This window comes from Bufo gargarizans, chromosome 6, assembly GCF_014858855.1.
Source record: "Bufo gargarizans isolate SCDJY-AF-19 chromosome 6, ASM1485885v1, whole genome shotgun sequence".
NCBI lineage: Eukaryota > Metazoa > Chordata > Amphibia > Anura > Bufonidae > Bufo > Bufo gargarizans.
In genome coordinates this window covers 379,952,503-379,978,118 of record NC_058085.1, presented here as the reverse complement: position 1 = coordinate 379,978,118, position 25,616 = coordinate 379,952,503, and the positions used below count along the sequence as shown (strand labels likewise).

Here is a 25,616-nt window from a genome sequence, read left to right as displayed (position 1 = left end):
GTGTATGCAGTGAGCTCCCTCTTGTGGTGTAGGGTGTACATGTTTCTGCTCAAAACCATCTCCCTTAGGCATCATGCACACGACCGTAGTTTTGGTCTGCATCCAATTTTTTACAGATTGGATGCTGACCCATTCATTTCAATGTGGCCGCAAAAGATGTGGACAGCACTCCGTGTGTTGTCCGTATCTGTATGTCCGTTCAGCGGCCCCGCAAAAAAGATAGAACATGTCCTATTCTTGTCTATGTTGCAAAATGCGGAACGCACACGGGCAGAATCTATGTTTTGCGGACCGCGGATACAGTCATGGGCAGGAGGCCTTAAAGTGACCCTTTAGTTCAAGAAAAAAAACACATTAACTGGGCAATGAATGGAACACTTAACTGGTGCAGATCCAACAATTACCAGGCTCCTCTTCTGACATCCAAGATGGCCGCACCACTTCTCAGACTGCCTGTTGCACACTGCGCATTTGGTAGTCCAAGACACTTCCTGCTGTCCTCGGAGTGGCCAGCACTGTTCATAGGAGCAGTGCTGACCAATCCAAGAGTAGGGCTGGACAAGCAGGAGGTGTTTGGACCAATGTTTCACAGAGTGTATCAGGTAGTCTGGGAAGTGGTGCGGCCATCGTGGGTGGCAGAAGAGAATCGGATCTGCAGCTGAAAAGGAGGGCACCATGTAAGTGTCCTGTTCGTTGCCAAGTTAATGTGCTTTTTGTTTTCTTGAACTGGAGAGTTCTTTTGACCCCCGTACCACTCCAAACCCTAGATATAATCAGTATTCACCAGGGTTACCAATCATTGGTAAATTTTGGGACAGTTTATATGATGATTTGTCATCTTCTCTGTAGGCACCAGTTGGGTTGGAATCCCCCAACTTATGTACCTCTAAAAACTGCCTCATTTTGGGCTATTTTTCCAATTTTTGGTGCCAAGACATGGTACAAATTTGCAATTGCTACTGTGCTTTTCAGTTTGGGGGTAAGTGCTGCAGTGTATTGGTAAATGTAGTCCATGTAGTCCACAGTAAGTTCACCCATAGGTGTAAGAATTATCCAGTTCACAAGGGCACAAGTCATGAACACCCTGATTCCAAAACTGACTCCCCCACTCTCCTTTTTTAGGACAAGTCTAGTGGCAACCCACCAAAACATGGTCATCTTCCCATCCCTAGAGATAAAAGGTCACTGTATGTAACATCAATATGGTCTACAACCTTGAGCCTTAGCATTCAGTTGGCAGGTTTGCTGTGTCCCTAAAAAAGGCACCATGTATCATTATAGGGGGTCAGAGCTTGTATTTTCTACTACAGATCTATGTGCTTTACACATCCCTAGAGTTTAATGGGGAAATGTTGGCAACCAGGAACCACCACTAGAGGGAGCTCCTTGCATATCGATTTCTACAATGCTCTGAAACCCCATAAAGATATATAGTGTGTAGCTTGGCTGACAATTCTCCAAGGCCCGAGTGTGCCCCTGGTTAGAGCATTTCTTACTGCAAGGATAGCATATTCTGCAGGAAGAGGCATAGTTCCAGTTTGTCAAGTAGGTCCTATTGCCACACGGCAGGCAGACAGTTTCTGTCGAGATTGTACATTTCTCTTTCCGATATTGACCTGTGGAAAAAAAAATAGGAGACAATACTTTCAACATGGAAGAGGTTAAATAAAACATACCAGTCATAAGTACATAATTCTTCAAAGTGTGTGTGCGTGCGTGTGGGGGGGGGGGGGTATCAATATTTTCAAACAAGGAATCATAGTGCAAATTGCATCAAATTGATCAACATTTGGTGCATGAAGTATCGCACTGCTCCTAGACATGTTCAACACCTTTCCTTGTTCCATCTGGCGCACGTACAGTACTTAAAGGGGTTGTCCTTCATTTTACTGGCTAGGGCAGAGCTAAATCCTGCCAGTCAGTGCCGGTGACGTCACCAGATCTCCAAAAAATGCCATAGCCCCGCGCGATTTAGCATGAACTGCTCCGATGCTCAAGTCAGGGGGGCTGCCGGGGTGGAAATGGAGGTATGTCCGGATTCAGCTCAGAACCCTGACAACCCCTTTAATACATGTGAAACTAGCCTAACACAGCTCAGCACTATCTTCCATTATCTGTTATACTATGGTAACACAGCACAGCACTCCCTTCCATTATCTGTTATACTATGGTAACACAGCACAGCGCTCCCTTCCATTATCTGTTATACTATGGTAACACAGCACAGCACTCCCTTCTGTTATCTGTTATACTATGGTAACACAGCACAGCACTCCCTTCCATTATCTGTTATACTATGGTAACACAGCTCAGCACTACCTTCCATTATCTGTTATACTATGGTAACACAGCTCAGCACTCCCTTCCATTATCTGTTATACTATGGTAACACAGCTCAGCACTCCCTTCCATTATCTGTTATACTATGGTAACACAGCACAGCGCTCCCTTCCATTATCTGTTACACTATGGTAACACAGCACAGCGCTCCCTTCCATTATCTGTTACACTATGGTAACACAGCACAGCGCTCCCTTCCATTATCTGTTATACTATGGTAACACAGCACAGCGCTCCCTTCCATTATCTGTTACACTATGGTAACACAGCACAGCGCTCCCTTCCATTATCTGTTACACTATGGTAACACAGCACAGCGCTCCCTTCCATTATCTGTTATACTATGGTAACACAGCACAGCGCTCCCTTCCATTATCTGTTATACTATGGTAACACAGCTCAGCACTCCCTTCCATTATCTGTTATACTATGGTAACACAGCTCAGCACTCCCTTCCATTATCTGTTATACTATGGTAACACAGCACAGCGCTCCCTTCCATTATCTGTTATACTATGGTAACACAGCACAGCGCTCCCTTCCATTATCTGTTATACTATGGTAACACAGCTCAGCACTACCTTCCATTATCTGTTATACTATGGTAACACAGCTCAGCACTCCCTTCCATTATCTGTTACACTATGGTAACACAGCTCAGCACTCCCTTCCATTATCTGTTATACTATGGTAACACAGCACAGCGCTCCCTTCCATTATCTGTTATACTATGGTAACACAGCACAGCGCTCCCTTCCATTATCTGTTATACTATGGTAACACAGCACAGCACTCCCTTCCATTATCTGTTATACTATGGTAACACAGCTCAGCACTCCCTTCCATTATCTGTTATACTATGGTAACACAGCACAGCGCTCCCTTCCATTATCTGTTACACTATGGTAACACAGCACAGCGCTCCCTTCCATTATCTGTTATACTATGGTAACACAGCTCAGCACTCCCTTTCGTTATACTATGGTAACACAGCTCAGCGCTCCCTTCCATTATCTGTTATACTATGGTAACACAGTTCAGCGCTCCCTTCCATTATCTGTTACACTATGGTAACACAGCACAGCGCTCCCTTCCATTATCTGTTATACTATGGTAACACAGCACAGCACTATCTTCCATTATCTGTTATACTATGGTAACACAGCTCAGCACTCCCTTCCATTATCTGTTATACTATGGTAACACAGCTCAGCACTCCCTTCCATTATCTGTTATACTATGGTAACACAGCACAGCGCTCCCTTCCATTATCTGTTATACTATGGTAACACAGCACAGCACTCCCTTACATTATCTGTTATACTATGGTAACACAGCACAGCACTCCCTTCTGTTATCTGTTATACTATGGTAACACAGCACAGCGCTCCCTTCCATTATCTGTTATACTATGGTAACACAGCACAGCGCTCCCTTCCATTATCTGTTATACTATGGTAACACAGCACAGCGCTCCCTTCGATTATCTGTTATACTATGGTAACACAGCACAGCGCTCCCTTCCATTATCTGTTATACTATGGTAACACAGCACAGCGCTCCCTTCCGTTATCTGTTATACTATGGTAACACAGCACAGCACTCCCTTCCGTTATCTGTTATACTATGGTAACACAGCACAGCGCTCCCTTCCATTATCTGTTATACTATGGTAACACAGCACAGCGCTCCCTTCCATTATCTGTTATACTATGGTAACACAGCACAGCACTCCCTTACATTATCTGTTATACTATGGTAACACAGCACAGCACTCCCTTCCATTATCTGTTATACTATGGTAACACAGCTCAGCGCTCCCTTCCATTATCTGTTATACTATGGTAACACAGCACAACACTCCCTTCCATTATCTGTTATACTATGGTAACACAGCTCAGCACTCCCTTCCGTTATCTGTTATACTATGGTAACACAGCTCAGCACTCCCTTCCATTATCTGTTATACTATGGTAACACAGCACAGCACTCCCTTCCATTATCTGTTATACTATGGTAACACAGCACAGCACTCCCTTCCATTATCTGTTATACTATGGTAACACAGCACAGCACTCCCTTCCATTATCTGTTATACTATGGTAACACAGCACAGCACTCCCTTCCATTATCTGTTATACTATGGTAACACAGCACAGCACTCCCTTCCATTATCTGTTATACTATGGTAACACAGCACAGCGCTCCCTTCCATTATCTGTTATACTATGGTAACACAGCACAGCGCTCCCTTCCATTATCTGTTACACTATGGTAACACAGCTCAGCACTCCCTTCCATTATCTGTTACACTATGGTAACACAGCTCAGCACTCCCTTCCATTATCTGTTATACTATGGTAACACAGCACAGCACTCCCTTCCATTATCTGTTATACTATGGTAACACAGCACAGCGCTCCCTTCCATTATCTGTTATACTATGGTAACACAGCACAGCACTATCTTCCATTATCTGTTATACTATGGTAACACAGCTCAGCACTCCCTTCCATTATCTGTTATACTATGGTAACACAGCACAGCACTCCCTTACATTATCTGTTATACTATGGTAACACAGCACAGCACTCCCTTCTGTTATCTGTTATACTATGGTAACACAGCACAGCGCTCCCTTCCATTATCTGTTATACTATGGTAACACAGCTCAGCACTCCCTTCTGTTATCTGTTATACTATGGTAACACAGCACAGCACTCCCTTCCATTATCTGTTATACTATGGTAACACAGCACAGCGCTCCCTTCCATTATCTGTTATACTATGGTAACACAGCACAGCACTATCTTCCATTATCTGTTATACTATGGTAACACAGCTCAGCACTCCCTTCCATTATCTGTTATACTATGGTAACACAGCACAGCACTCCCTTCCGTTATCTGTTATACTATGGTAACACAGCACAGCGCTCCCTTCCATTATCTGTTATACTATGGTAACACAGCTCAGCACTCCCTTCCGTTATCTGTTATACTATGGTAACACAGCACAGCGCTCCCTTCCATTATCTGTTATACTATGGTAACACAGCACAGCACTATCTTCCATTATCTGTTATACTATGGTAACACAGCTCAGCGCTCCCTTCCATTATCTGTTATACTATGGTAACACAGCACAGCACTCCCTTCCGTTATCTGTTATACTATGGTAACACAGCACAGCGCTCCCTTCCATTATCTGTTATACTATGGTAACACAGCACAGCGCTCCCTTCCATTATCTGTTATACTATGGTAACACAGCACAGCGCTCCCTTCCAATATCTGTTATACTATGGTAACACAGCACAGCGCTCCCTTCCATTATCTGTTATACTATGGTAACACAGCTCAGCGCTCCCTTTCATTATCTGTTATACTATGGTAACACAGCACAGCGCTCCCTTCCATTATCTGTTATACTATGGTAACACAGCACAGCGCTCCCTTCCATTATACTATGGTAACACAGCTCAGCGCTCCCTTCCATTATCTGTTATACTATGGTAACACAGCACAGCGCTCCCTTCCATTATCTGTTATACTATGGTAACACAGCACAGCGCTCCCTTTTATTATCTGTTATACTATGGTAACACAGCACAGCACTATCTTCCATTATCTGTTATAGTATCCGCAAATTTCTGTTCTCTTTCTTTTATGTGTAGTCTCTCTGTTCATTTGCTTCTCTGGCAGCTTTTCAGTCTCAGGGATGATGGTTCCGTGGACTAGGCCTAGTTATGAGCAGCTCACACATCCAGGTCCTTCCTTTAGGCCTGATCACCGAAACCTCCTAACCAGGGGAGTGGGCCCAGCTCATCAAACTATCTCCTTACTTTATATCGCCTCCTGGGATTCACTGTGCACAAACATCATCTCAGTAAATATATGATGAACCTTAGTATTACCTCTTTAACAGTTAATTGCAATATTAACCCTTTAGCAGTGATTCACTGGGTCCTTCAATATTAATCCAATCTCAGTGCTGCTTACACAGTTGTGGCTGTGCCAGGTACTACAGCTCAGACCCATTCACACCACATAGGTGCCACAAAACGTCCAGTACTGTGTCTGGTAAATCGTGAATTTTACATAGTACTTGCTGGATTGACTTGTCTCTTTCACGCAACTGATTCCCTGATGACCGAGTCCTAAAGCCAGACCATCCTTTTTACAGTCTTGGTTCTATTTACATAAATGTGGCTGAGCTGCAATACCAAAGACAGCCACAAGTGGCACTGTTTATGAGAAAAAACCTATGCTCTCTCATGTCTGAAGCTCAGATTTTTACAACGTTCCTCTTGTCTGGTCATTGCCGGCAGCAGACTGGTAACGGCAGCCATCACACCCTCAACAGCTGCGGCCCCTCCATTGTTTACACACAGGAGATTGTTAAAAACTAAATGAACATTATTAACTCCTTAATAACATGGCTTATTATGGCTTTGAGGATTCAGTAGATTTTTCAGTTTTTGCCTCAATATGTTAAAACTTTTTTTATTTTACATTGCCCGTGCTGTTCTGTTCCTTTTTTTCTTTTTCAGATATGCTTTTTTTTATACTGTTTTGGTACGTAAAATGCAGTTTTTTATTCAATTATTTTTTAGCAGAATATGTAAAAAAAAAATATTTCAACATAACATCCTGTTTTTTGTTTTTTTCATTAATCAGAACATTTTAAGTGATATTTTACATTTATTGTGCCTTAAAAGAATAAACATTATATGCTTTTTGTATGCTTTATTGCTTTTGTTTAATAAAAACTTTTTCTTTATAAATAGTTGTTGGTTCTGCCTGTTTTCCAAGATTATTTTATTAAACTTTTTATTAAATTTTTTTGCCCCAATTTATTTTTAACCTACAATAGATTATTTATATCCTGTTGCATTGAAAAAGCTATGTATTCCAGTACTGGATGTGTATTTAAAATTCACTCTCAGCCATTCGGTTATAGCTCAGGAATGTCCTAATAGAGATTTCCCTTAGGACAGCTGTGGGGGGCACTTGTTAGGCCCATGGCGGTCCCTTAAAATCAATCTGAAGAAGAACATCAGGGGGGGGGGAAGCGAACTTCTCTCCACTGCAGAACAACTATGGATCGTGGTAGCATCACGGGGTTAAATGGCAAATGTTCAACACTGGGCACCGTCCAGTTCTGACGCGGGGCATCAAGGGGTTAACTGTGTAATCTAGCAGCGCAGCACTGGAGGTGGGACCTCTACCATTGCGCAGTGCCAGACTCAGCAATCCACTGCTCACTGCCTCTTTCTCTGGAACCCTCAGCAGCCAACAACCCCCTCCCCCACTATGTAGAAGTGAAGATTTCCTCTTTCAGATAAGGAAGTATGAATTCTCCGGCTCGGACGGTTTCTCCGCCAGGGTTTTCTGTTACTTGCCATAAGGGGATTGCCCACGTTTTATAGAGATTCTGCAGTAAGGGAAGGGTAACCCCCTCCTCCCCCTTCACCACCGTCCAGTCCTACAGACGTGAGGTGCAGGGGTTGTAGCCGCAGGGGTTGATTTTTTTTCAGTATTTTTTTGCCCTCATCCCCCTTTAAACGGATTCTTCCTCCGAAGCTAAAGTTAGAAGACTTCCTTGATCCGTCAATTATTAACGCGGCGGCGACATGCACAGCAGACACCATAGCACTCACGTGCTCCGCCTCGAAAGTATGCACGCCCTTGGGAGCCTGCACTGGGCAGGACACCTGTTCTTAGGCTGCTTTTACGCTCGCATTTTGGCTTTCCGTTTGTGAGATCCGTTCAGGGCTCTTACAAGCGGTCCAAACGGATCAGTTTGCATTTTGAATTAAAAAGGATCCGCTCAGAACGCATCAGTTCAGTCTCCATTCCGCTCTGGAGGCTGCCTGCAGCGTTTTGGTGTCCGTCTGATGAAACTGAGCCGGATCCGTAATGACACACAATGTAAGTCAATGGGGACGGATCCGTTTTTACTGACACAATCTGGCACAATAGAAAACGGATGCGTCCTCCACTGACTTTCAATAGAGTTCATGACGGATCCATCTTGGCTATCTTACAGATAATATAAACGGATGCAGACGGTTGTACTATCTGAATGGATGCAGACGGTTGTACTATCTGAACGGATCCGTCCATGACGGATCCGCACAAAACGCGAGTGTTAAAGTAGCCTTAGACCGGTCATGTGTTCTTAAAGGGGATGTCCGAGATTAGATCATAGCACCGCCTTGGATTAAGGGCTGTGCCTGGTATTGCTGCTCAGCCCCATTCAAGTCACTGTACAACTTTTACTTATCTTTAATTAAACAAAGTATCAATCATCTTATGTCCAAAATGCCCCCCCACCCCCCCCCCCCACCCCCCCACCCCCCACAGATCTTGTAGACTCTGGCAGGTGAAGTGTAAGTTATCCATGCACTTCTTGACACTTACTGGAGAGGGCTCCCATCTATTTTTGGATAAATAGAAAGATAGATAGATATAGAGATAGAGAGAGATAGATAGATAGATAGATAGATAGATATAGAGATAGAGAGAGAGAGATAGATAGATAGATAGATAGATAGATAGATAATTAGATGATAGATACTTTGATAGTTATAAGATAGATATTAGATAGATGGGTAGCTATTACTTAGATAGATAATTAGACAGAATTAAGATACATATTAAATAGATTTTAGTTATTAGATAGATTATAGATTAGATAGATATAGAGACGGATAGATATTTAGCTAGATAGTTATTAAGGAGATAGATGCTAATTAGATAGATAATAAATATATAGATAGATAGATAATGGATAAATAGATAGATAGACATGAAATAGATAGATAGATAGATAGATAGATAGATACTGTAGATAGATAATAGATATGAGATAGATAGATAATAGATAAATAGATAGATAGATAGATATGAGATAGATAGATATATAATAGATAGATAGATATTATGGAAATAATGATATAAGATCCTCCAGACGACCGGTAAGTTGTACGACCTCTCACCTGGGGGGCAGCGCGCGCAGCATTTGTTCAGTTCTTCTTCTAGATACTGGAAGTTATTGCAGGAAACTTGGTTTTCACGAGCAGCGATCTGAATAATAAGAAAACGTGACATTAGGTGACGATCTGACTTTCAGCTTTTCTATTAGAACAGAACCCTCTCACACTGACGGACACTGGTCCATGGTCGCAGCGATGTCTCCTCTCCTGTGCACATCACTAGAAGGTCTCACCCCATCAGCAGTGCAGTGACTGGGAGGATGAACTGTAATAATACCGCCACATACTGAGCGCCCTCATGGTACTGCCATACGGTGTTTACAAAATGGTGCCATACAGTAGCCACATAATACTGCCACAGGATCCATATATAATAGTGCCATAAAGCAGCCACAGAATGCTTCCATATAACACCTGAATACTGGAATAGTGCAATAAAGTATCCACCTAAAACTGCCATACAGCGTTTACATAACTGTGCCACACAGTGAACACCGAACAGTAAAGTGAGAACATACCGTAATACTGTCGTATGATGCATAAGTAATAGTGCCATATGATGCCCACCACTACATGACGCCATATCAGTACAGGGCAATGCCATCAGCTGTGGTGTTTAAGTGGATTGTGGGGCTCATACACTATATATACACTGATATACTGTCCTGACTTTGGGTATTGAGGGGGTTCACCCACAAACGGGGGCGTGCACAGAAATCATAGGAACCCATAATAAAATTTAGTAAGTGAGATCTCAGTGAAATTTTTTATTAACTGAAGGAATTTTTAATTAAAAAAACTAAAAACTTACACTCCATCTCACCCATTTTACCCAGCTGTGAGAAAAAGTGGAATGTGTTCTATCCGGGCAACTGGCATAAATGCACTGATACATCTACCCATATAACTCTAAACCCTCTGTTTCCCATGATAAAATTGTCTGCCCGCAGCCACCACTAGGGGGAGCTCAGTCCAGAGGAATTTATACAGCTACAATTGAACCCAAGTAGCTGTAAAATTTTCAGTGAGCGCCATCTAGTGACGAATGCAAAAAAAATGTAGTGCAGGTATGTCAGGAGGCAGGAGAAGGAGTTCAGTACTGGACCCCCTCTCACCCGGGGCCCTATGCCACTCCAGATAAACTCCTCTTCACTGAAGACATATTGGTGGGGGTGTGGGGAGGCTGATATTGGCTGGAAGGGAGCCAATACAGAACTTTTTCCACATGATACAGTATGTTTTTTGGCCCTGACATATTACATGATCCAAGCTATAGATGTACAGCTGCTACCAATAATCTCCGGCTGTTGTGAAACTACAACTCCCAGCATAGACTGATGGCAACAGGCTATCGTACCATGCAAGAAGTTGTAGTTTCACAAAAGCTAGAAAGCCTTAAATAGTTAATAAAATGCCCCCCTCTTCCCTGCAAGAAGTGACCACTGCAGGAAGAGCCAGCTCATAGTAAGAAACTAATGGACTTCATGAATTCCAGTTAACCAGAAATCCCCGACCAAATGTTGTGACTCTGGAGACGATGCAAAACAAATGTCAAAAATAAATCCGGCACACCCTACATCTGCCTCATCCCATAACATCGTACTGCCCCTCATATTATATTATAGCTATAGCAGTCATATTCTTGTACATAGGAGCGGTATTATAGCAGTCATATTCTCGTACATAGGAGGCAGTATTATAGTAGTTATATTCTTGTACATAGGAGCAGTATTATAGTAGTTATATTCTTGTACATAGGAGCAGTATTATAGTAGTTATATTCTTGTACATAGGAGGCAGTATTATAGTAGTTATATTCTTGTACATAGGAGCAGTATTATAGTAGTTATATTCTTGTACATAGGAGCAGTATTATAGTAGCTATATTCTTGTACATAGGAGCAGTATTATAGTAGTTATATTCTTGTACATAGGAGCAGTATTATAGTAGTTATATTCTTGTACATAGGAGCAGTATTATAGTAGTTATATTCTTGTACATAGGGGCAGTATTATAGTAGTTATATTCTTGTACATAGGAGCAGTATTATAGTAGTTATATTCTTGTACATAGGAGGCAGTATTATAGTAGTTATATTCTTGTACATAGGAGCAGTATTATAGTAGTTATATTCTTGTACATAGGAGCAGTATTATAGTAGTTATATTCTTGTACATAGGAGCAGTATTATAGTAGTTATATTCTTGTACATAGGAGGCAGTATTATAGTAGTTATATTCTTGTACATAGGAGGCAGTATTATAGTAGTTAGATTCTTGTACATAGGAGCAGTATTATAGTAGTTAGATTCTTGTACATAGGAGCAGTATTATAGTAGTTAGATTCTTGTACATAGGAGCAGTATTATAGTAGTTATATTCTTTGTCAAATTTCTTTTTATTTGAGAAAGGCACAAAGTTATGTAAAAGAACATACATCTTGTGTACCAGACGCAGCTGGGTATAAGCTTAATGAGCATACACAATACTTCTCAATGGTGGCATACATAACTCCGAACATTAATAACCTGTGCAAACAGATATCTGGTGGGGGGAGGGGGGGGGTCGACAAGACAAGGGGAAGATGGGACAGGGGGAGGGGGGGGATAGGGTCAGGTAGATGTCAATCATATAGCTTACAGTTTGTCATGACGAAGCCTAGAACTTGCGATATTGCTTCCAGGGGGACCATATTTTGACAAATTTCGCTCTAGAGTGAATTTCCCAGTGGGCCAGCTCTTCAAACCGGTATATTTGATCAATTTTCTCGGTCCACATCACATGCGAGGGAGCCGCGTCATTCTTCCAGAGGAGAGGGACCAGTAATCGGGCCGCTGTTATAAGCATGGTTGGTAGGTTTGACTTTGAAGGGGTAAGCGTGCTATTAGGGCACCAAAGTAACAGAAGCTTTGCATCTAACTTAACCTGAGTATTGCATATCTTATTAATAGCTGCCACCACTTCTACCCAGAAAGGCTTGATTTTCTCGCAACTCCACCAGATGTGAGATAAAGAACCGGGACCTCCTCCACACCTCCAGCAATTGTCCGGGATGGCGGGATTAAGCTTGTGAAGGAATTCTGGCGTTTTGTACCATCTTGTAAGTAATTTATAAGAGTTACCGTATTTTTCGCCGTATAAGACGCACTTTTTTCCCCCCAAAAGTGGGGGGAAAATAGCAGTGCGTCTTATACGGCGAATGTAGCTGATTTTGCCCAGTTTTCAATGATACACCCGCCGCGATGCCGTGCGGCGGGTGCATCAGCTGTGAGGGAGGAGGGGCTGGGGGCGGCATCTGCATTAATAATGACAGCGGGGCCCGTGCAGTGACTATTCTACTACACGGGCCCCGCTTACTGTATAATCATATCTCTCTAATAGTTAATTGTTGTATGCATGTAATCGCATAATGAGCGCTAATGAGCGCTGTGTATTACCGTACTTAAAACTAGCAGCGCTCGCCGTTCGGAGCAGAGAGGAGGCAGGAGGCAGGCCGGGAGGACGGGCACTAGCAGCGTGAGTCATACGTCACGCGCCTGCACCGCCCACTTATGAATGAAGCAGGCGGCGCAGGCGCGTGACGTATGACTCACGTTGCAAGCGCCCGTCCTCCCGGCCTGCCTCCTGCCTCCTCTCTGCTCCGAACGGCGAGCGCTGCTAGTTTTAAGTACGGTAATACACAGCGCTCATTAGCGCTCATTATGCGATTACATGCATACAACAATTAACTATTAGAGAGATATGATTATACAGTGAGCGGGGCCCGTGTAGTAGAATAGTCACTGCACGGGCCCCGCTGTCATTATTAAAGCAGATGCGACCCCCACCCCCTGTATTGAGGGTCACTCACTACAGGGACACTTATGGAGGGGATCTGTGGATGACACATAGCATAAGATGCTATATATGTGTCATCCACAGATCCCCCCCATAACTGTCATTCACAGATCCTCATCCTCATAACAGTGCCATCCAGAGAGGATCCCCCATAAGTGTCACCCACAGATCCCCCATAAGTGTCACCCACAGATCCCCCATAAGTGTCACCCACAGATCCCCCATAAGTGTCACCCACAGATCCCCCATAAGTGTCACCCACAGATCCCCCATAAGTGTCACCCACAGATCCCCCATAAGTGTCACCCACAGATCAGCCAATAAGTGTCACCCACAGATCCCCCATAACAGTGCATCACCCACAGACCACAATTAGTTCAAAACCCACCAAAAGTGCACCTTTTGGTTCAAAATATTTTTTTTCTTATTTTCCTCCTCAAAAACCTAGGTGCGTCTTATAGGCCGGTGCGTCTTATACGGCGAAAAATACGGTAGCTTGAATCGTAATGCAGCGGTTGAATCCGTGCGAGTGTGTGAGGATAAACGCTTTTTCAGGTTCCGATAGTAGTTATATTCTTGTATATAGGAGCAGTATTATAGTAGTTATATTATTGTACATAGGAGCAGTATTATAGTAGTTATATTCTTGTACATAGGAGGCAGTATTATAGTAGTTATATTCTTGTACATAGAAGGCAGTATTATAGTAGTTATATTCTTGTACATAGGAGCAGTATTATAGTAGTTATATTCTTATACACAGGAGCAGTATTATAGTAGTTATATTCTTGTATATAAGAGCAGTATTATAGTAGTTATATTCTTGTACATAGGAGGCAGTATTATAGTAGTTATATTCTTGTACATAGGAGCAGTATTATAGTAGTTATATTCTTGTACATAGGAGCAGTATTATAGTAGTTATATTCTTGTATATAAGAGCAGTATTATAGTAGTTATATTCTTGTACATAGGAGGCAGTATTATAGTAGTTATATTCTTGTACATAGGAGCAGTATTATAGTAGTTATATTCTTGTACATAGGAGCAGTATTATAGTAGTTATATTCTTGTACATAGGAGCAGTATTATAGTAGTTATATCCTTGTACATAGGAGCAGTATTATAGTAGTTATATTCTTGTATATAAGAGCAGTATTATAGTAGTTATATTCTTGTACATAGGAGGCAGTATTATAGTAGTTATATTCTTGTACATAGGAGCAGTATTATAGTAGTTATATTCTTGTACATAGGAGCAGTATTATAGTAGTTATATTCTTGTACATAGGAGCAGTATTATAGTAGTTATATTCTTGTACATAGGAGGCAGTATTATAGTAGTTATATTCTTGTACATAGGAGCAGTATTATAGTAGTTATATTCTTGTACATAGGAGCAGTATTATAGTAGTTATATTCTTGTACATAGGGATATATGGGTAATTGTATAAAGCATGTAGTATTCTTTTGTTATTGTCATTTCCTTTCTCATATCAATTACTCTTCATTATTTAACAAGAGTCAACAATGAGAACAGGAAATACTCTTCCTGGAATAGATGATTAGGGTATGAAATGAATACAGGACATTTACAGTGAGAAGTCATCGTAGTGAAACACTTTAATATACTGAAGGATTAAAATACAAATACAAGGTATTGACATTTGCAACGACCGGGCCGCAGAGGCAATATGTGTGTGTTGGGCCGATGGGGGTAGTAGTAGTTTGCTCACTGTTCTGTAGAGCTCCCTGGGTCGGTGTGCAGTGAATGGACGGACAGCACCAGTTCCTTCGGGGCACACTCTGTTGTCCAGGGACTCCCATCAGATGGTGGTTGAGGTGCCTTTGGTCGAATGGTTTAGGGTGCCGTGAAGGCAGGGTCCCTGGTGTTTGTGACGCCAGCACTGTTAGGTGCAAAGGAAGGTTGTAGAAAGGATGAGGAGTCAATGGTTCTAAACAACAGAACTTTTTACTTGATCAATTGCCTTGAGGTATTTAGTGCAGTACATTTCCATGTCGAGGGTGACGACCCACGTGATGCAGATACGATTGGCTTAGCTACAATACTAATACCAGGCTTGACAATAGGTGCAGTGAGATTTTCCCTTGGCTGGTGTGAGAGCGCTCCTTTCTAACCGTCCTCACTGTGTCCACACTCTAGCTGCCAGATACTGGATATAATAATGACTCTGACTTGTGTTTGGCAACCCACAGGGCGGTCTCCCTAACGGCAGGCATGAGTCCTCTGCTACATTGTTTGCACTGGTTGCTTTCAGAAACACTGGTCCACAATATCCTTAGAGGTATGTGGTAATGGACAACCTTGCGCTGTATTTAAGTGCTTTTAGGCTTCTCCTGGTCACTGGTGATGTGGAGTCCAAAAGCTAATGCTGCTTCTATCTCCACTAGACTTTCTCTATATCCACAGTTTACTCTGGTCTGTGCTGGGCCGCTGTAAGGATGTTCTCCCTACTCCCTCAGCTTGGCCAGGGCCAAGGGGCTAAGATGGCAGCTACAGATTGGACTTTGCTTCTCCTGCTCCTCACACATCACTACCTCACTCCTCAGCTAACTTCCTTCCTTCTACCTCTGACTTGACACACCCTAAGAGATATATATATATATGTGTGTGGTGCCAGCACTACCTAGGGGTCAGGGCCGGCGTCAGCACCCGGCATACCCAGGCAAGTGCCGGGGCCCACTGCTCCTAGGGGGGCCCACTGTGCTGCTTTGAGCGCCTCCATCAATACAGATGGAAGCACTTATTGCTGTAGCGCAGGGAGCTGCGGTCATTTCATTCACTAACCGCAGCTCCAGGGGTGTAGCTATTGTGGAAGCCACTGCTTCGGGCCTTGAGGGCAGAAGGGGCCCGGGAGCAGTAGCAGGGCCGCAGTGTCAGAGCAAGGAGCATCAACAGCATCGAGAGGCCCGCTGCTGCTGTCCCCCTTACAAGCTCCTGTGCTGCGGAGCTTCAGACACGCCACCTCTTTACTCCGTTCAGCAGAGCAGGACGTCCTGCCTGAGAAGCTTCAGACAGCCCCCTCTACACAGGACCTGCTGCCTGAGGAGGAGAGAGACCGCAGGGCTGGAGCAGCAGTGTAAAGACAGTCTGTGAGCGAGTCTGCACTGTGACTGTCTATTCTCTGTGGGACAGGAGGGGGGGGGGGCAGGGAACTCTTCGAGCTGCTGCTGGATGCTGTAGTAGAGCAGCAACTTCATGCTATTTAGTTGTTTTACTGCCTCATTAAGCAGTTTGCCTCCATGACACCTGTCCCCCCTCTCATCCTCATGGGGCCCCTGCTGTCTCCTTTCCTCCCTCATGTATCCAGAGCTCCTGTTCCACCCTCCTATCTCCTGTTGCTGCCCTGCACAGACCTCCTGCCACTACTTCTTGAATCCCCCTCATAGCCCCTTCCACCTACTTGCTGTGTGCACCGCTCCTGTCCATCCAGGGCCCCGGGCCCCTGTCTCACTACTATGCCTCTCATTATGGTGATGTCCAAACCGCATGCACCATAAGGACCTTCTAACGTCACAGGGTCACGTGACTGTGCCCCCCACCCCGTATTGTGCCCCCTTATACCCTGCATTGTGTCCTCTTACCATACCCTGTACAGTGCCCCTCGTCATTCTATGTACTGTGCCCCATTATACCCTTTCATCCAGTCAATGCATAGCAGTGTTATCCAGTCACTGTATGGCGGTGTTATCCAATAACTGTATCCCTTTCCCTGCCCACGCCACCTTTTTTAGACCTGGCATGAGTGGGGGAAATTTGCAGATTGTGGTGCTAAGGACCTTTGCGCCACAATCTGCGTCAGAAATACGCCTAACATAGACGTATTTCTATTTAATGAATGACCCCCTAATTGTATTATTATATTATTATTCCAGGGTAGGGATAATATCTTTGTAGTATATAGATTCTAGTATATTATACTGTGATGTGAACCCACTAGGGGGGGGGGGGGGGGGGGGGGTCGTACAAACATTTGCTGTGGGGCCCAGTCAGTTCTAGCTAGTGAGGGCCTCTTACACAGTATAATGACCCCAGCGCCCCCTCCATACAGTATAACCCCCAGCGTGGGGGCCACTGGGGGTCATTATTCTGAAAGGGGGGGCGACTTAGAGTCAATATTCTGAATGGAAACTGTGTGGGGGGCCACGGGGGGGTCATTATATTGTGTGGAGGGCCACTAGTGGTCATTATACTGTATGGGGGCCACTGGGGGGTCATTATACAATGTGTGAGCCACAGGGGGACATGTAAATGTCAAAAAATGCCACAAGGGGGCCCACTGGGATTTATCGCCCAAGGACCCACATGAACGTGGAGCCGGCCCCGCTAGGGGTGAATGGTTGTAATAACATGCTCAAATAAAACAGCCTGTTATAAGGAATTACAGTTCACACAGAAATATATTAATATGCATACTACAAATAGGCAAAATTATACAGAGCCCCACGACCATCACCGAGTGGGACACTGCACATTTATACCACAGATGAGACGCCAAAAAGTGGTCACAGAAGACACAATAATGAAGGCAAAATAAAACCATCCAAATTAATATACAAAACCACATCCATAAAATAATACAGACCCAAAATGGCGCCTCAAACCAACCCCAACACGTGTTTTGCGTTGCTTTCTCAGGGGGTAGAGAAAGGTGGAGCACACCTACCAGATACACCGTTGCAATAAAAAGTATGTGAACCCTTGGATTTAATAACTGGTTGAACCTCCTTTGGCAGCAATAACTTCACCCAAACGTTTCCTGTAGTTGCAGATCAGACGTGCACAACGGTCAGGAGTAATTCTTGACCATTCCTCTTTACAGAACTGTTTCAGTTCAGCAATATTCTTGGGATGTCTGGTGTGAATCGCTGTCTTGTAATTACCTCCCCTGACCAAAATAACACCTGTTTCATTATTATAGTGATTGAAAGTCATAGAAAGCAGCTACTAGTATTAAATCGTCTGCACCCGGGTGGGATTCAGGATTGAACCGCATCAGCAAGCCAAAGGCGCAATCGCTGAGGGGCCGGTCACGTGACGGGGCCGAATCACCTGACAACCCACCCTCCGCCCTTTGGGGTTGCACAGTAAATAAAAAGCATTAGGCTATATTCACACTTGCGGTAGCAGGGTCCGGCAAGCTGTTCCGGAAGGGTTACAGCCTGCCGGATCTGTGCTAACGCTAGACCACCGTGCCGCGGGAAGTCCGCTCCGGCCCCATTCATTATAATGACAAGCCAAGAGGCGGCCGGACAAAAACGCAGCATGTTGTAGTTTTTGTCCGGCCGCCTCTCGGTATGTTTGCCGTGCTGCGGACGGCCCGCCCCCATTATAGTAAATGGCGCCGGAGCAGACTTCCGGCGGCACGTCTGCACTAGCGTCAGCACGGATCCAGCAGGCTGTTACAGTGGGTGAAGGCTGTCGCTAATGTGAAAGCAGCCTAAGGCTACTTTCACACTGGCATTATTATTGTTTTCCGGTATTGAGATCCGGCAGAGCATCTCAATACCGGAATAAAACATTTTCCGTTTAGTCCTCATGCATTCTCAATGGGAAGAGATCCGCTCAGGATGCATCTGGATGTCTTCCGTTCCAGCAGCATTCCGTTTTGTAACTGAACGCAAAACCGCTGCTAGCTGCGGTTTTGTGTCCGTTTATAAAACCGGAAAAAAACGGATCCGTCACTGAAAACAATGTTTTGACTGATCCGTTTTTTTAGGAGCCTAAAAAATGTATTTAGTGACTGATCCTTTTTTTTTTTTCCCGTTTTGATGTCACACAACCGCATCCTAACAGAACAGATGCATCCTGATGTGCAAACTCAAAACGGATCCGTTTAATTCCGGTATTGAGAACCTCTGCCGGATCTCAATACCGGAATTAACAACGCAAGTGTGAAAGTGGCCTTAGATGAGTACTTGCCTAAGGCAGGGCCTAATACTGTAGTTTGATAATACCTGTGTATTGCAATGCAAGGGGCAGGATCGCAGGTTCAGGTCCTGTAAAATCGAATACACTTTGCTGGTACTGTACTACACTGCGATTTTTCCACACGAGAATCCTGTCGGAAAAAAATATGCGCGGAATCCGCAACCTGTGCAGGTAGCCTAAATGGAGTCTGGAACCGTGAAATTCACTGTTACATCAGATACGCTGCCTTGTAGGGCTAGCTCACCTAAATGTAATGATACCTTTCACTCAGCGATCTGTTGCTTTATTCTGGAGAAAAAGTACTTGTAATACATATGCAAATGAGCAGTTAGATGCAACAAGGGTGGTCTTAACCCCTTAAGGACCAGGCTCATTTTCACCTTAAGGACCAGGCCATTTTTTGCAAATCTGACCAGTGTCACTTTAAGTGCTCATAACTTTAAAACGCTTCGACTTACCCAGGCCGTTCTGAGATTGTTTTTTCGTCACATATTGTACTTCATGACACTGCTAAAATTGGGTCAAAAAAGTTAATTTTTTTGCATAAAAAAATACATTTTTTACCAAAAATTTTGAAAAATTAGCAAATTTCAAAGTTTCAGTTTCTCTACTTCTGTAATACATAGTAATACCCCCAAAAATTGTGATGACTTTACATTCCCCATATGTCTACTTCATGTTTGTAGCATTTTGGGAATGATATTTTATTTTTTGGGGATGTTACAAGGCTTAGAAGTTTAGAAGCAAATTTTGAAATTTTTGAGAAATCTTCAAAATCCCACTTTTTATGGACCAGTTCAGGTTTGCAGTCATATTGTGAGGCTTAGATAATAGAAACCTCCCAAAAATGACCCCATTCTAGAAACTACACCCCTCAAGGTATTCAAAACTGTTTTTTCAAACTTTATTAACCCTTTAGGTCTTCCACAAGAGTTGATGGCAGATGGAGAAACAATTTTGAAATTTCTATTTTTTGGAAAATTTTCCAATATAATAAATTTTTTTCCAGGAGTAAAACAAGGGTTAACTGCCAAACAACACTCAAAATGGGTTGCCCTGATTCTGTAGTTTGCAGAAACACCCCATATGTGGTCGTAAACTACTGTTTGGCCGAACGGTAGCACATAGAAGGAGGGGAACACCATATGGGTTTTGGAAGGCAGATTTTGCAGGACTGGTTTTGTTTATACCATGTCCCATTTGAAGCCCCCTGTTGCACCCCTAGAATAGAAATTTCAAAAAAGTGACTCCATCTAAGAAAGTACACCCCTCAAGGTATTCAAAACTGGGTTTACAAACTTTGTTAACCCTTTAGGTGTTCCACAAGAGTTAATGGCAGATGGAGAAACAATTTTGAAATTTCTATTTTTTGGAAAATTTTCCAATATAATCAATTTTTTCCAGGAGTAAAACAAGGGTTAACTGCCAAACAACACTCAAAATGGGTTGCCCTGATTCTGTAGTTTGCAAAAACACCCCATATGTGGTCGTAAACTACTGTTTGGCCGAACGGTAGCACATAGAAGGAGGGGAACACCATATGGGTTTTGGAAGGCAGATTTTGCAGGACTGGTTTTGTTTATACCATGTCCCATTTGAAGCCCCCTGTTGCACCCCTAGAATAGAAATTTCAAAAAAGTGACTCCATCTAAGAAAGTACACCCCTCAAGGTATTCAAAACTGGGTTTACAAACTTTGTTAACCCTTTAGGTGTTCCACAAGAGTTAATGGCAGATGGAGAAACAATTTTGAAATTTCTATTTTCTGGAAAATTTTCCAATATAATCAATTTTTTCCAGGAGTAAAACAAGGGTTAACTGCCAAACAACACTCAAAATGGGTTGCCCTGATTCTGTAGTTTGCAAAAACACCCCATATGTGGTCGTAAACTACTGTTTGGCCGAACGGTAGCACATAGAAGGAGGGGAATACCATATGGGTTTTGGAAGGCAGATTTTGCAGGACTGGTTTTGTTTATACCATGTCCCATTTGAAGCCCCCTGTTGCACCCCTAGAATAGAAATTTCAAAAAAGTGACTCCATCTAAGAAAGTACACCCCTCAAGGTATTCAAAACTGGGTTTACAAACTTTGTTAACCCTTTAGGTGTTCCACAAGAGTTAATGGCAGATGGAGAAACAATTTTGAAATTTCTATTTTTTGGAAAATTTTCCAATATAATCAATTTTTTCCAGGAGTAAAACAAGGGTTAACTGCCAAACAACACTCAAAATGGGTTGCCCTGATTCTGTAGTTTGCAAAAACACCCCATATGTGGTCGTAAACTACTGTTTGGCCGAACGGTAGCACATAGAAGGAGGGGAACACCATATGGGTTTTGGAAGGCAGATTTTGCAGGACTGGTTTTGTTTATACCATGTCCCATTTGAAGCCCCCTGTTGCACCCCTAGAATAGAAATTTCAAAAAAGTGACTCCATCTAAGAAAGTACACCCCTCAAGGTATTCAAAACTGGGTTTACAAACTTTGTTAACCCTTTAGGTGTTCCACAAGAGTTAATGGCAGATGGAGAAACAATTTTGAAATTTCTATTTTTTGGAAAATTTTCCAATATAATCAATTTTTTCCAGGAGTAAAACAAGGGTTAACTGCCAAACAACACTCAAAATGGGTTGCCCTGATTCTGTAGTTTGCAAAAACACCCCAAATGTGGTCGTAAACTACTGTTTGGCTAAACGGCAGGACATAGAAGAAGGGGAACGCCATACGGTTTTTGGAAGGCAGATTTTGCTGGACTGGTTTATTTACACCATGTACCCTTTCAAGCCCCCTGATGCACCCCTAGAGTAGAAACTCCATAAAAGTGACCCCATCTAGGAAACTACGGGATAAGGTGGTTGTTGTTTTGGGACAATTTTTGGGGTAAATTAGATTTTTGGTTGCTCTATATTACTCTTTTTTGAGGCAATGTAACAAAAAAATTTAATTCTAAAATTGTTTCTACATTCGCTATTTAGTTTTGTGGAACACCTAAAGGGTTAACATAGTTTGTAAAGTAATTTTTGAATACCTTGAGGGGTGTAGTTTCTTAGATGGGGTCACTTTTTTGGAGTTTCTAGTCTAGGCTACATCAGGGGGGGCTTCTAATGGGACATGGTGTAAAAAAAAAAAACTGTCCATCAAAATCTGCCTTCCAGAAACCGTATGGAGTTCCCTTCGTTCTATGCCCTGCCGTGCGGCTATATAGCCATTTACGACCACATATGGGGTGTTTCTGCAAACTACAGAATTGGGGCAATAAATGTTTAGTTTTGTTTGGCTGTTAACCCTTGCTTTATTACCGGCAAAATGGATTTAAATTTAAATTTTGCCCAAAAATAGGTGTTTTGGCACCGTTTTTATTTTATATTTTTAACACCGTTCATCCGAGGCGTTTGGTAAAAAGTTATTTTTATAGCGACGACTTTTACGCACGCGACGATGCCCAATATGTATGGCTCTCAGACTTTGGAGACACTAAGCAGGCATCCTAAAACTGCGGCCCTCCAGATGTTGTAAAACTACAATTCCCACCATGCCCTGATGATGGCTGTAGGTTGTCTGGGCATGCTGGGAGTTATAGTTTTACAACATCTGGAGGGCCGCAGTTTGAGGATGCCTGCACTAAAACTAATATTTTTTGGGGAAAGAAAAATTGTTTTCGTGTCTCCAAAGTCTGAGAGCCATAGTGTTTTATGTTCTCTAGTGAACTGTTGGGGATTATAAAAATTTAGTACTCCATGGAAGTGTGATACTCCCTGAAGCAATCGATAATGCAGAGGCCCGGATGATCGGGGCACGTGTCACATTGAGTTGTGGTGTCCTTCCGTATCCCCCTCTTGTGACACACTCTGCACTTTTTTTGGGTTCGTCCCTTCTTTCCAGTATGGGGGACCACACCTGGAAAGTGTTGGCCAGGGACGATCCGGGCGCCTCCAGTTCCCGAGGTACTCCGGCCTGCTCTTTCCCGGTCCGAAAAGATCAGGTCTTTGAGGACTGCCTCATAGAATTGGAGGAATGTCCCTGTGCTGCCAGCGCTTCGGGATAGTACAAAAGAGTTGTACATGGCAACCTGCACCATGTAGACCGCAACTTTTTTGTACCATGCCCGGGTTTTGCGCATGGCGTTATATGGCGTGAGGACTTGATCAGAGAGATCAACTCCTCCCATATACCGATTGTAGTCGACGATACAATCGGGCTTGAGGACCGTTGCCGCGGTACCTCGCACAGGGACTGGGGTGGTGCTGTTACCGTGGATTGTGGACAGCATAAGGACATCCCTCTTGTCCTTATACCTGACCAGCAACAGGTTTCCACTGGTAAGTGCACGGGTCTCACCCCTGGGGATAGGTACCTGGAGGGGGTAGGCAGGGAGGCCGCGTTGATTTTTCCGCACGGTCCCACAAGCGAACGTGGATCTGGCGGCAAGGGACCTGAACAAGGGAATGCTGGTATAAAAGTTGTCCACGTACAAGTGGTAACCCTTATCCAGCAGTGGGTACATAAGGTCCCACACGAGTTTCCCGGTAACACCCAGAGTGGGGGGACATTCTGGTGGTTGAATCCGGGAATCTCGCCCATCGTACACACGAAATTTGTAAGTGTACCCTGAGGTACTCTCACAAATTTTGTATAGCTTCACGCCATACCTCGCCCGCTTTGTGGGAATGTATTGGCGGAAACTGAGTCTCCCCTTGAACGCAACGAGAGACTCATCAACCGCGACCTCCCTTCCAGGTACGTAGGCCTGCTGAAATGTGGCCCCAAAGTGATCGATGACCGGCCGTATCTTGTACAGCCGGTCATAGGCAGGATCACCTCGGGGTGGACATGCTGCATTATCGGAATAATGCAGACATTTCCGGATGGCCTCAAACCGGTGACGTGTCATGACCATACTGTACAGTGGGGTCTGGTACAGGACGTCCCCACTCCAGTATTGCCTGACACTGGGTTTTTGGACTAGACCCATATGCAGCACGAGGCCCCAAAATGTCCTCATCTCGGCTGCACTGACCGGCGTCCAGCCACCGGGTCTAGCCAAAACTGAGCCTGGGTTTTGAGCGACGAACTGTTGGGCGTGGGGGGGGGGGCTGGTGGTGGGGGGGGGGCTGGTGGTGGGGGGGATGCGGGGGGGGCTGGTGGTGGGGGGGTTGCGGGGGGGGCAAGTGGCAGGGGGGGTCTGGGGTGTGAAAGTTGAAAAAAAAAAGTTTGGAATAAATGTGCTTTTTTTTTTTTTTTTTTCTAACGTTTCCCTTCTATCCCTGCCTAAAGGTGCCTCTCCCTCACTGACCCTAACCTACCTGGGTGGCGATGGGTGCAGGAGGGTGATGGATGCCGATTTAGGGGGACACAGGAGCTGGTGCTGGACGATGCTGCACGGTCAGGGTGCTGGACAGGAAGAGGAGGGGAGAGAGGAGCGCAGGAAGTTTGAATCTCGCGCCTCTCTCCCCTGCACCAATCAGCACCCTGGACAGCGGCGTTCAGCACCAGGGCCAGCTCCGCCTCTGCAAATCCTCGGACTGCGATTGGTGGTGTAAAATTACGCCACCGATCGCAGTCTTTTTCCGGTTCATCGGGTCACAGGACACCCGAATGGACCGGAAACGCAGAAAACCGCAGGTCTGAATTGACCTGCGGTTTTCTGCGATCGCCGATACGGGGGGGTCCAATGACCCCCCCCCTGCGTTGTTACGGGATGCCGGCTGAATGATTTCAGCCGAAATCCCGTTTCGATTAACCCCCGTGGCGCCGGAATTCAGATTTTAAGTCAGGACGTACCGGTACGTCCTCGGTCCTTAAGGACTCGGGAAATAGGGCGTACCGGTACGTCCTCGGTCCTTAAGGGGTTAAAGGCTATGTACACCTTCGGAGGCAATTTTTGTTTATGATTGCATTCTATTCATTTTTGGCTAAAAATCTTATTTTCAATTGGTCTTCATTAAAAATATTGAGTCGTTCTGTCACAAAGGGTTAACTGTTTTTCTAACTGTGCGACTGGTACTTTTACTTTGTGCCGGTCATCTAATAAACCTTATCTCTAAACTACTGAGAGGTCATAAACACTTATTTAAGATAGGAATTGAGCTATAATGAGTATCTAGGAGGTCAGAGAGCAGAGATAAGGAGTCCGTCAGCTCCTGGTCTGATGGAAAAGACAGAAAATCCTTAGGCGGCTACTAGAGCATCTCAGCTCTGTACAGAAAAAAGGGGATCCATATTTTTAATAAAGACCAATTGAAAAAATTATTTTAGCTCAAAATGAGTACAATGTAATGATAATGTACATAGCCGTTGAGCCACTGTGTGCACCCTTGCTCCTCTTAAAGGGCATCTGTCAGCAGTTTTGTACCTATGACACTGGCTGACCTGTTACATGTGCGCTTTGCAGCTAAAGGCATCTGTGTTGGTCCCATGTTCATATGTGCCTGCACTGAAGTTTTAATATATGCCTGTAGGAGCAATGGGGGTGTTGCCGTTACACC

General features: G+C 44.0%; 1 protein-coding gene across 1 annotated transcript in view; it reads right to left on the bottom strand.

Moving 5' to 3' along the window:
* The window catches only part of LOC122940847 (tumor necrosis factor receptor superfamily member 14-like), a 55,666-nt gene that overhangs the window by 8,753 nt on the left and 21,297 nt on the right, over positions 1–25,616 (bottom strand). Inside the window, exons 2-3 of the mRNA XM_044297670.1 lie at positions 9,344–9,431; positions 1,497–1,616 (exon numbers count right to left, since the gene is read on the bottom strand). Coding sequence (XP_044153605.1) covers positions 1,497–1,616; positions 9,344–9,431 — 208 coding nt within the window. The remainder of the gene's footprint in view (positions 1–1,496; positions 1,617–9,343; positions 9,432–25,616) is intronic.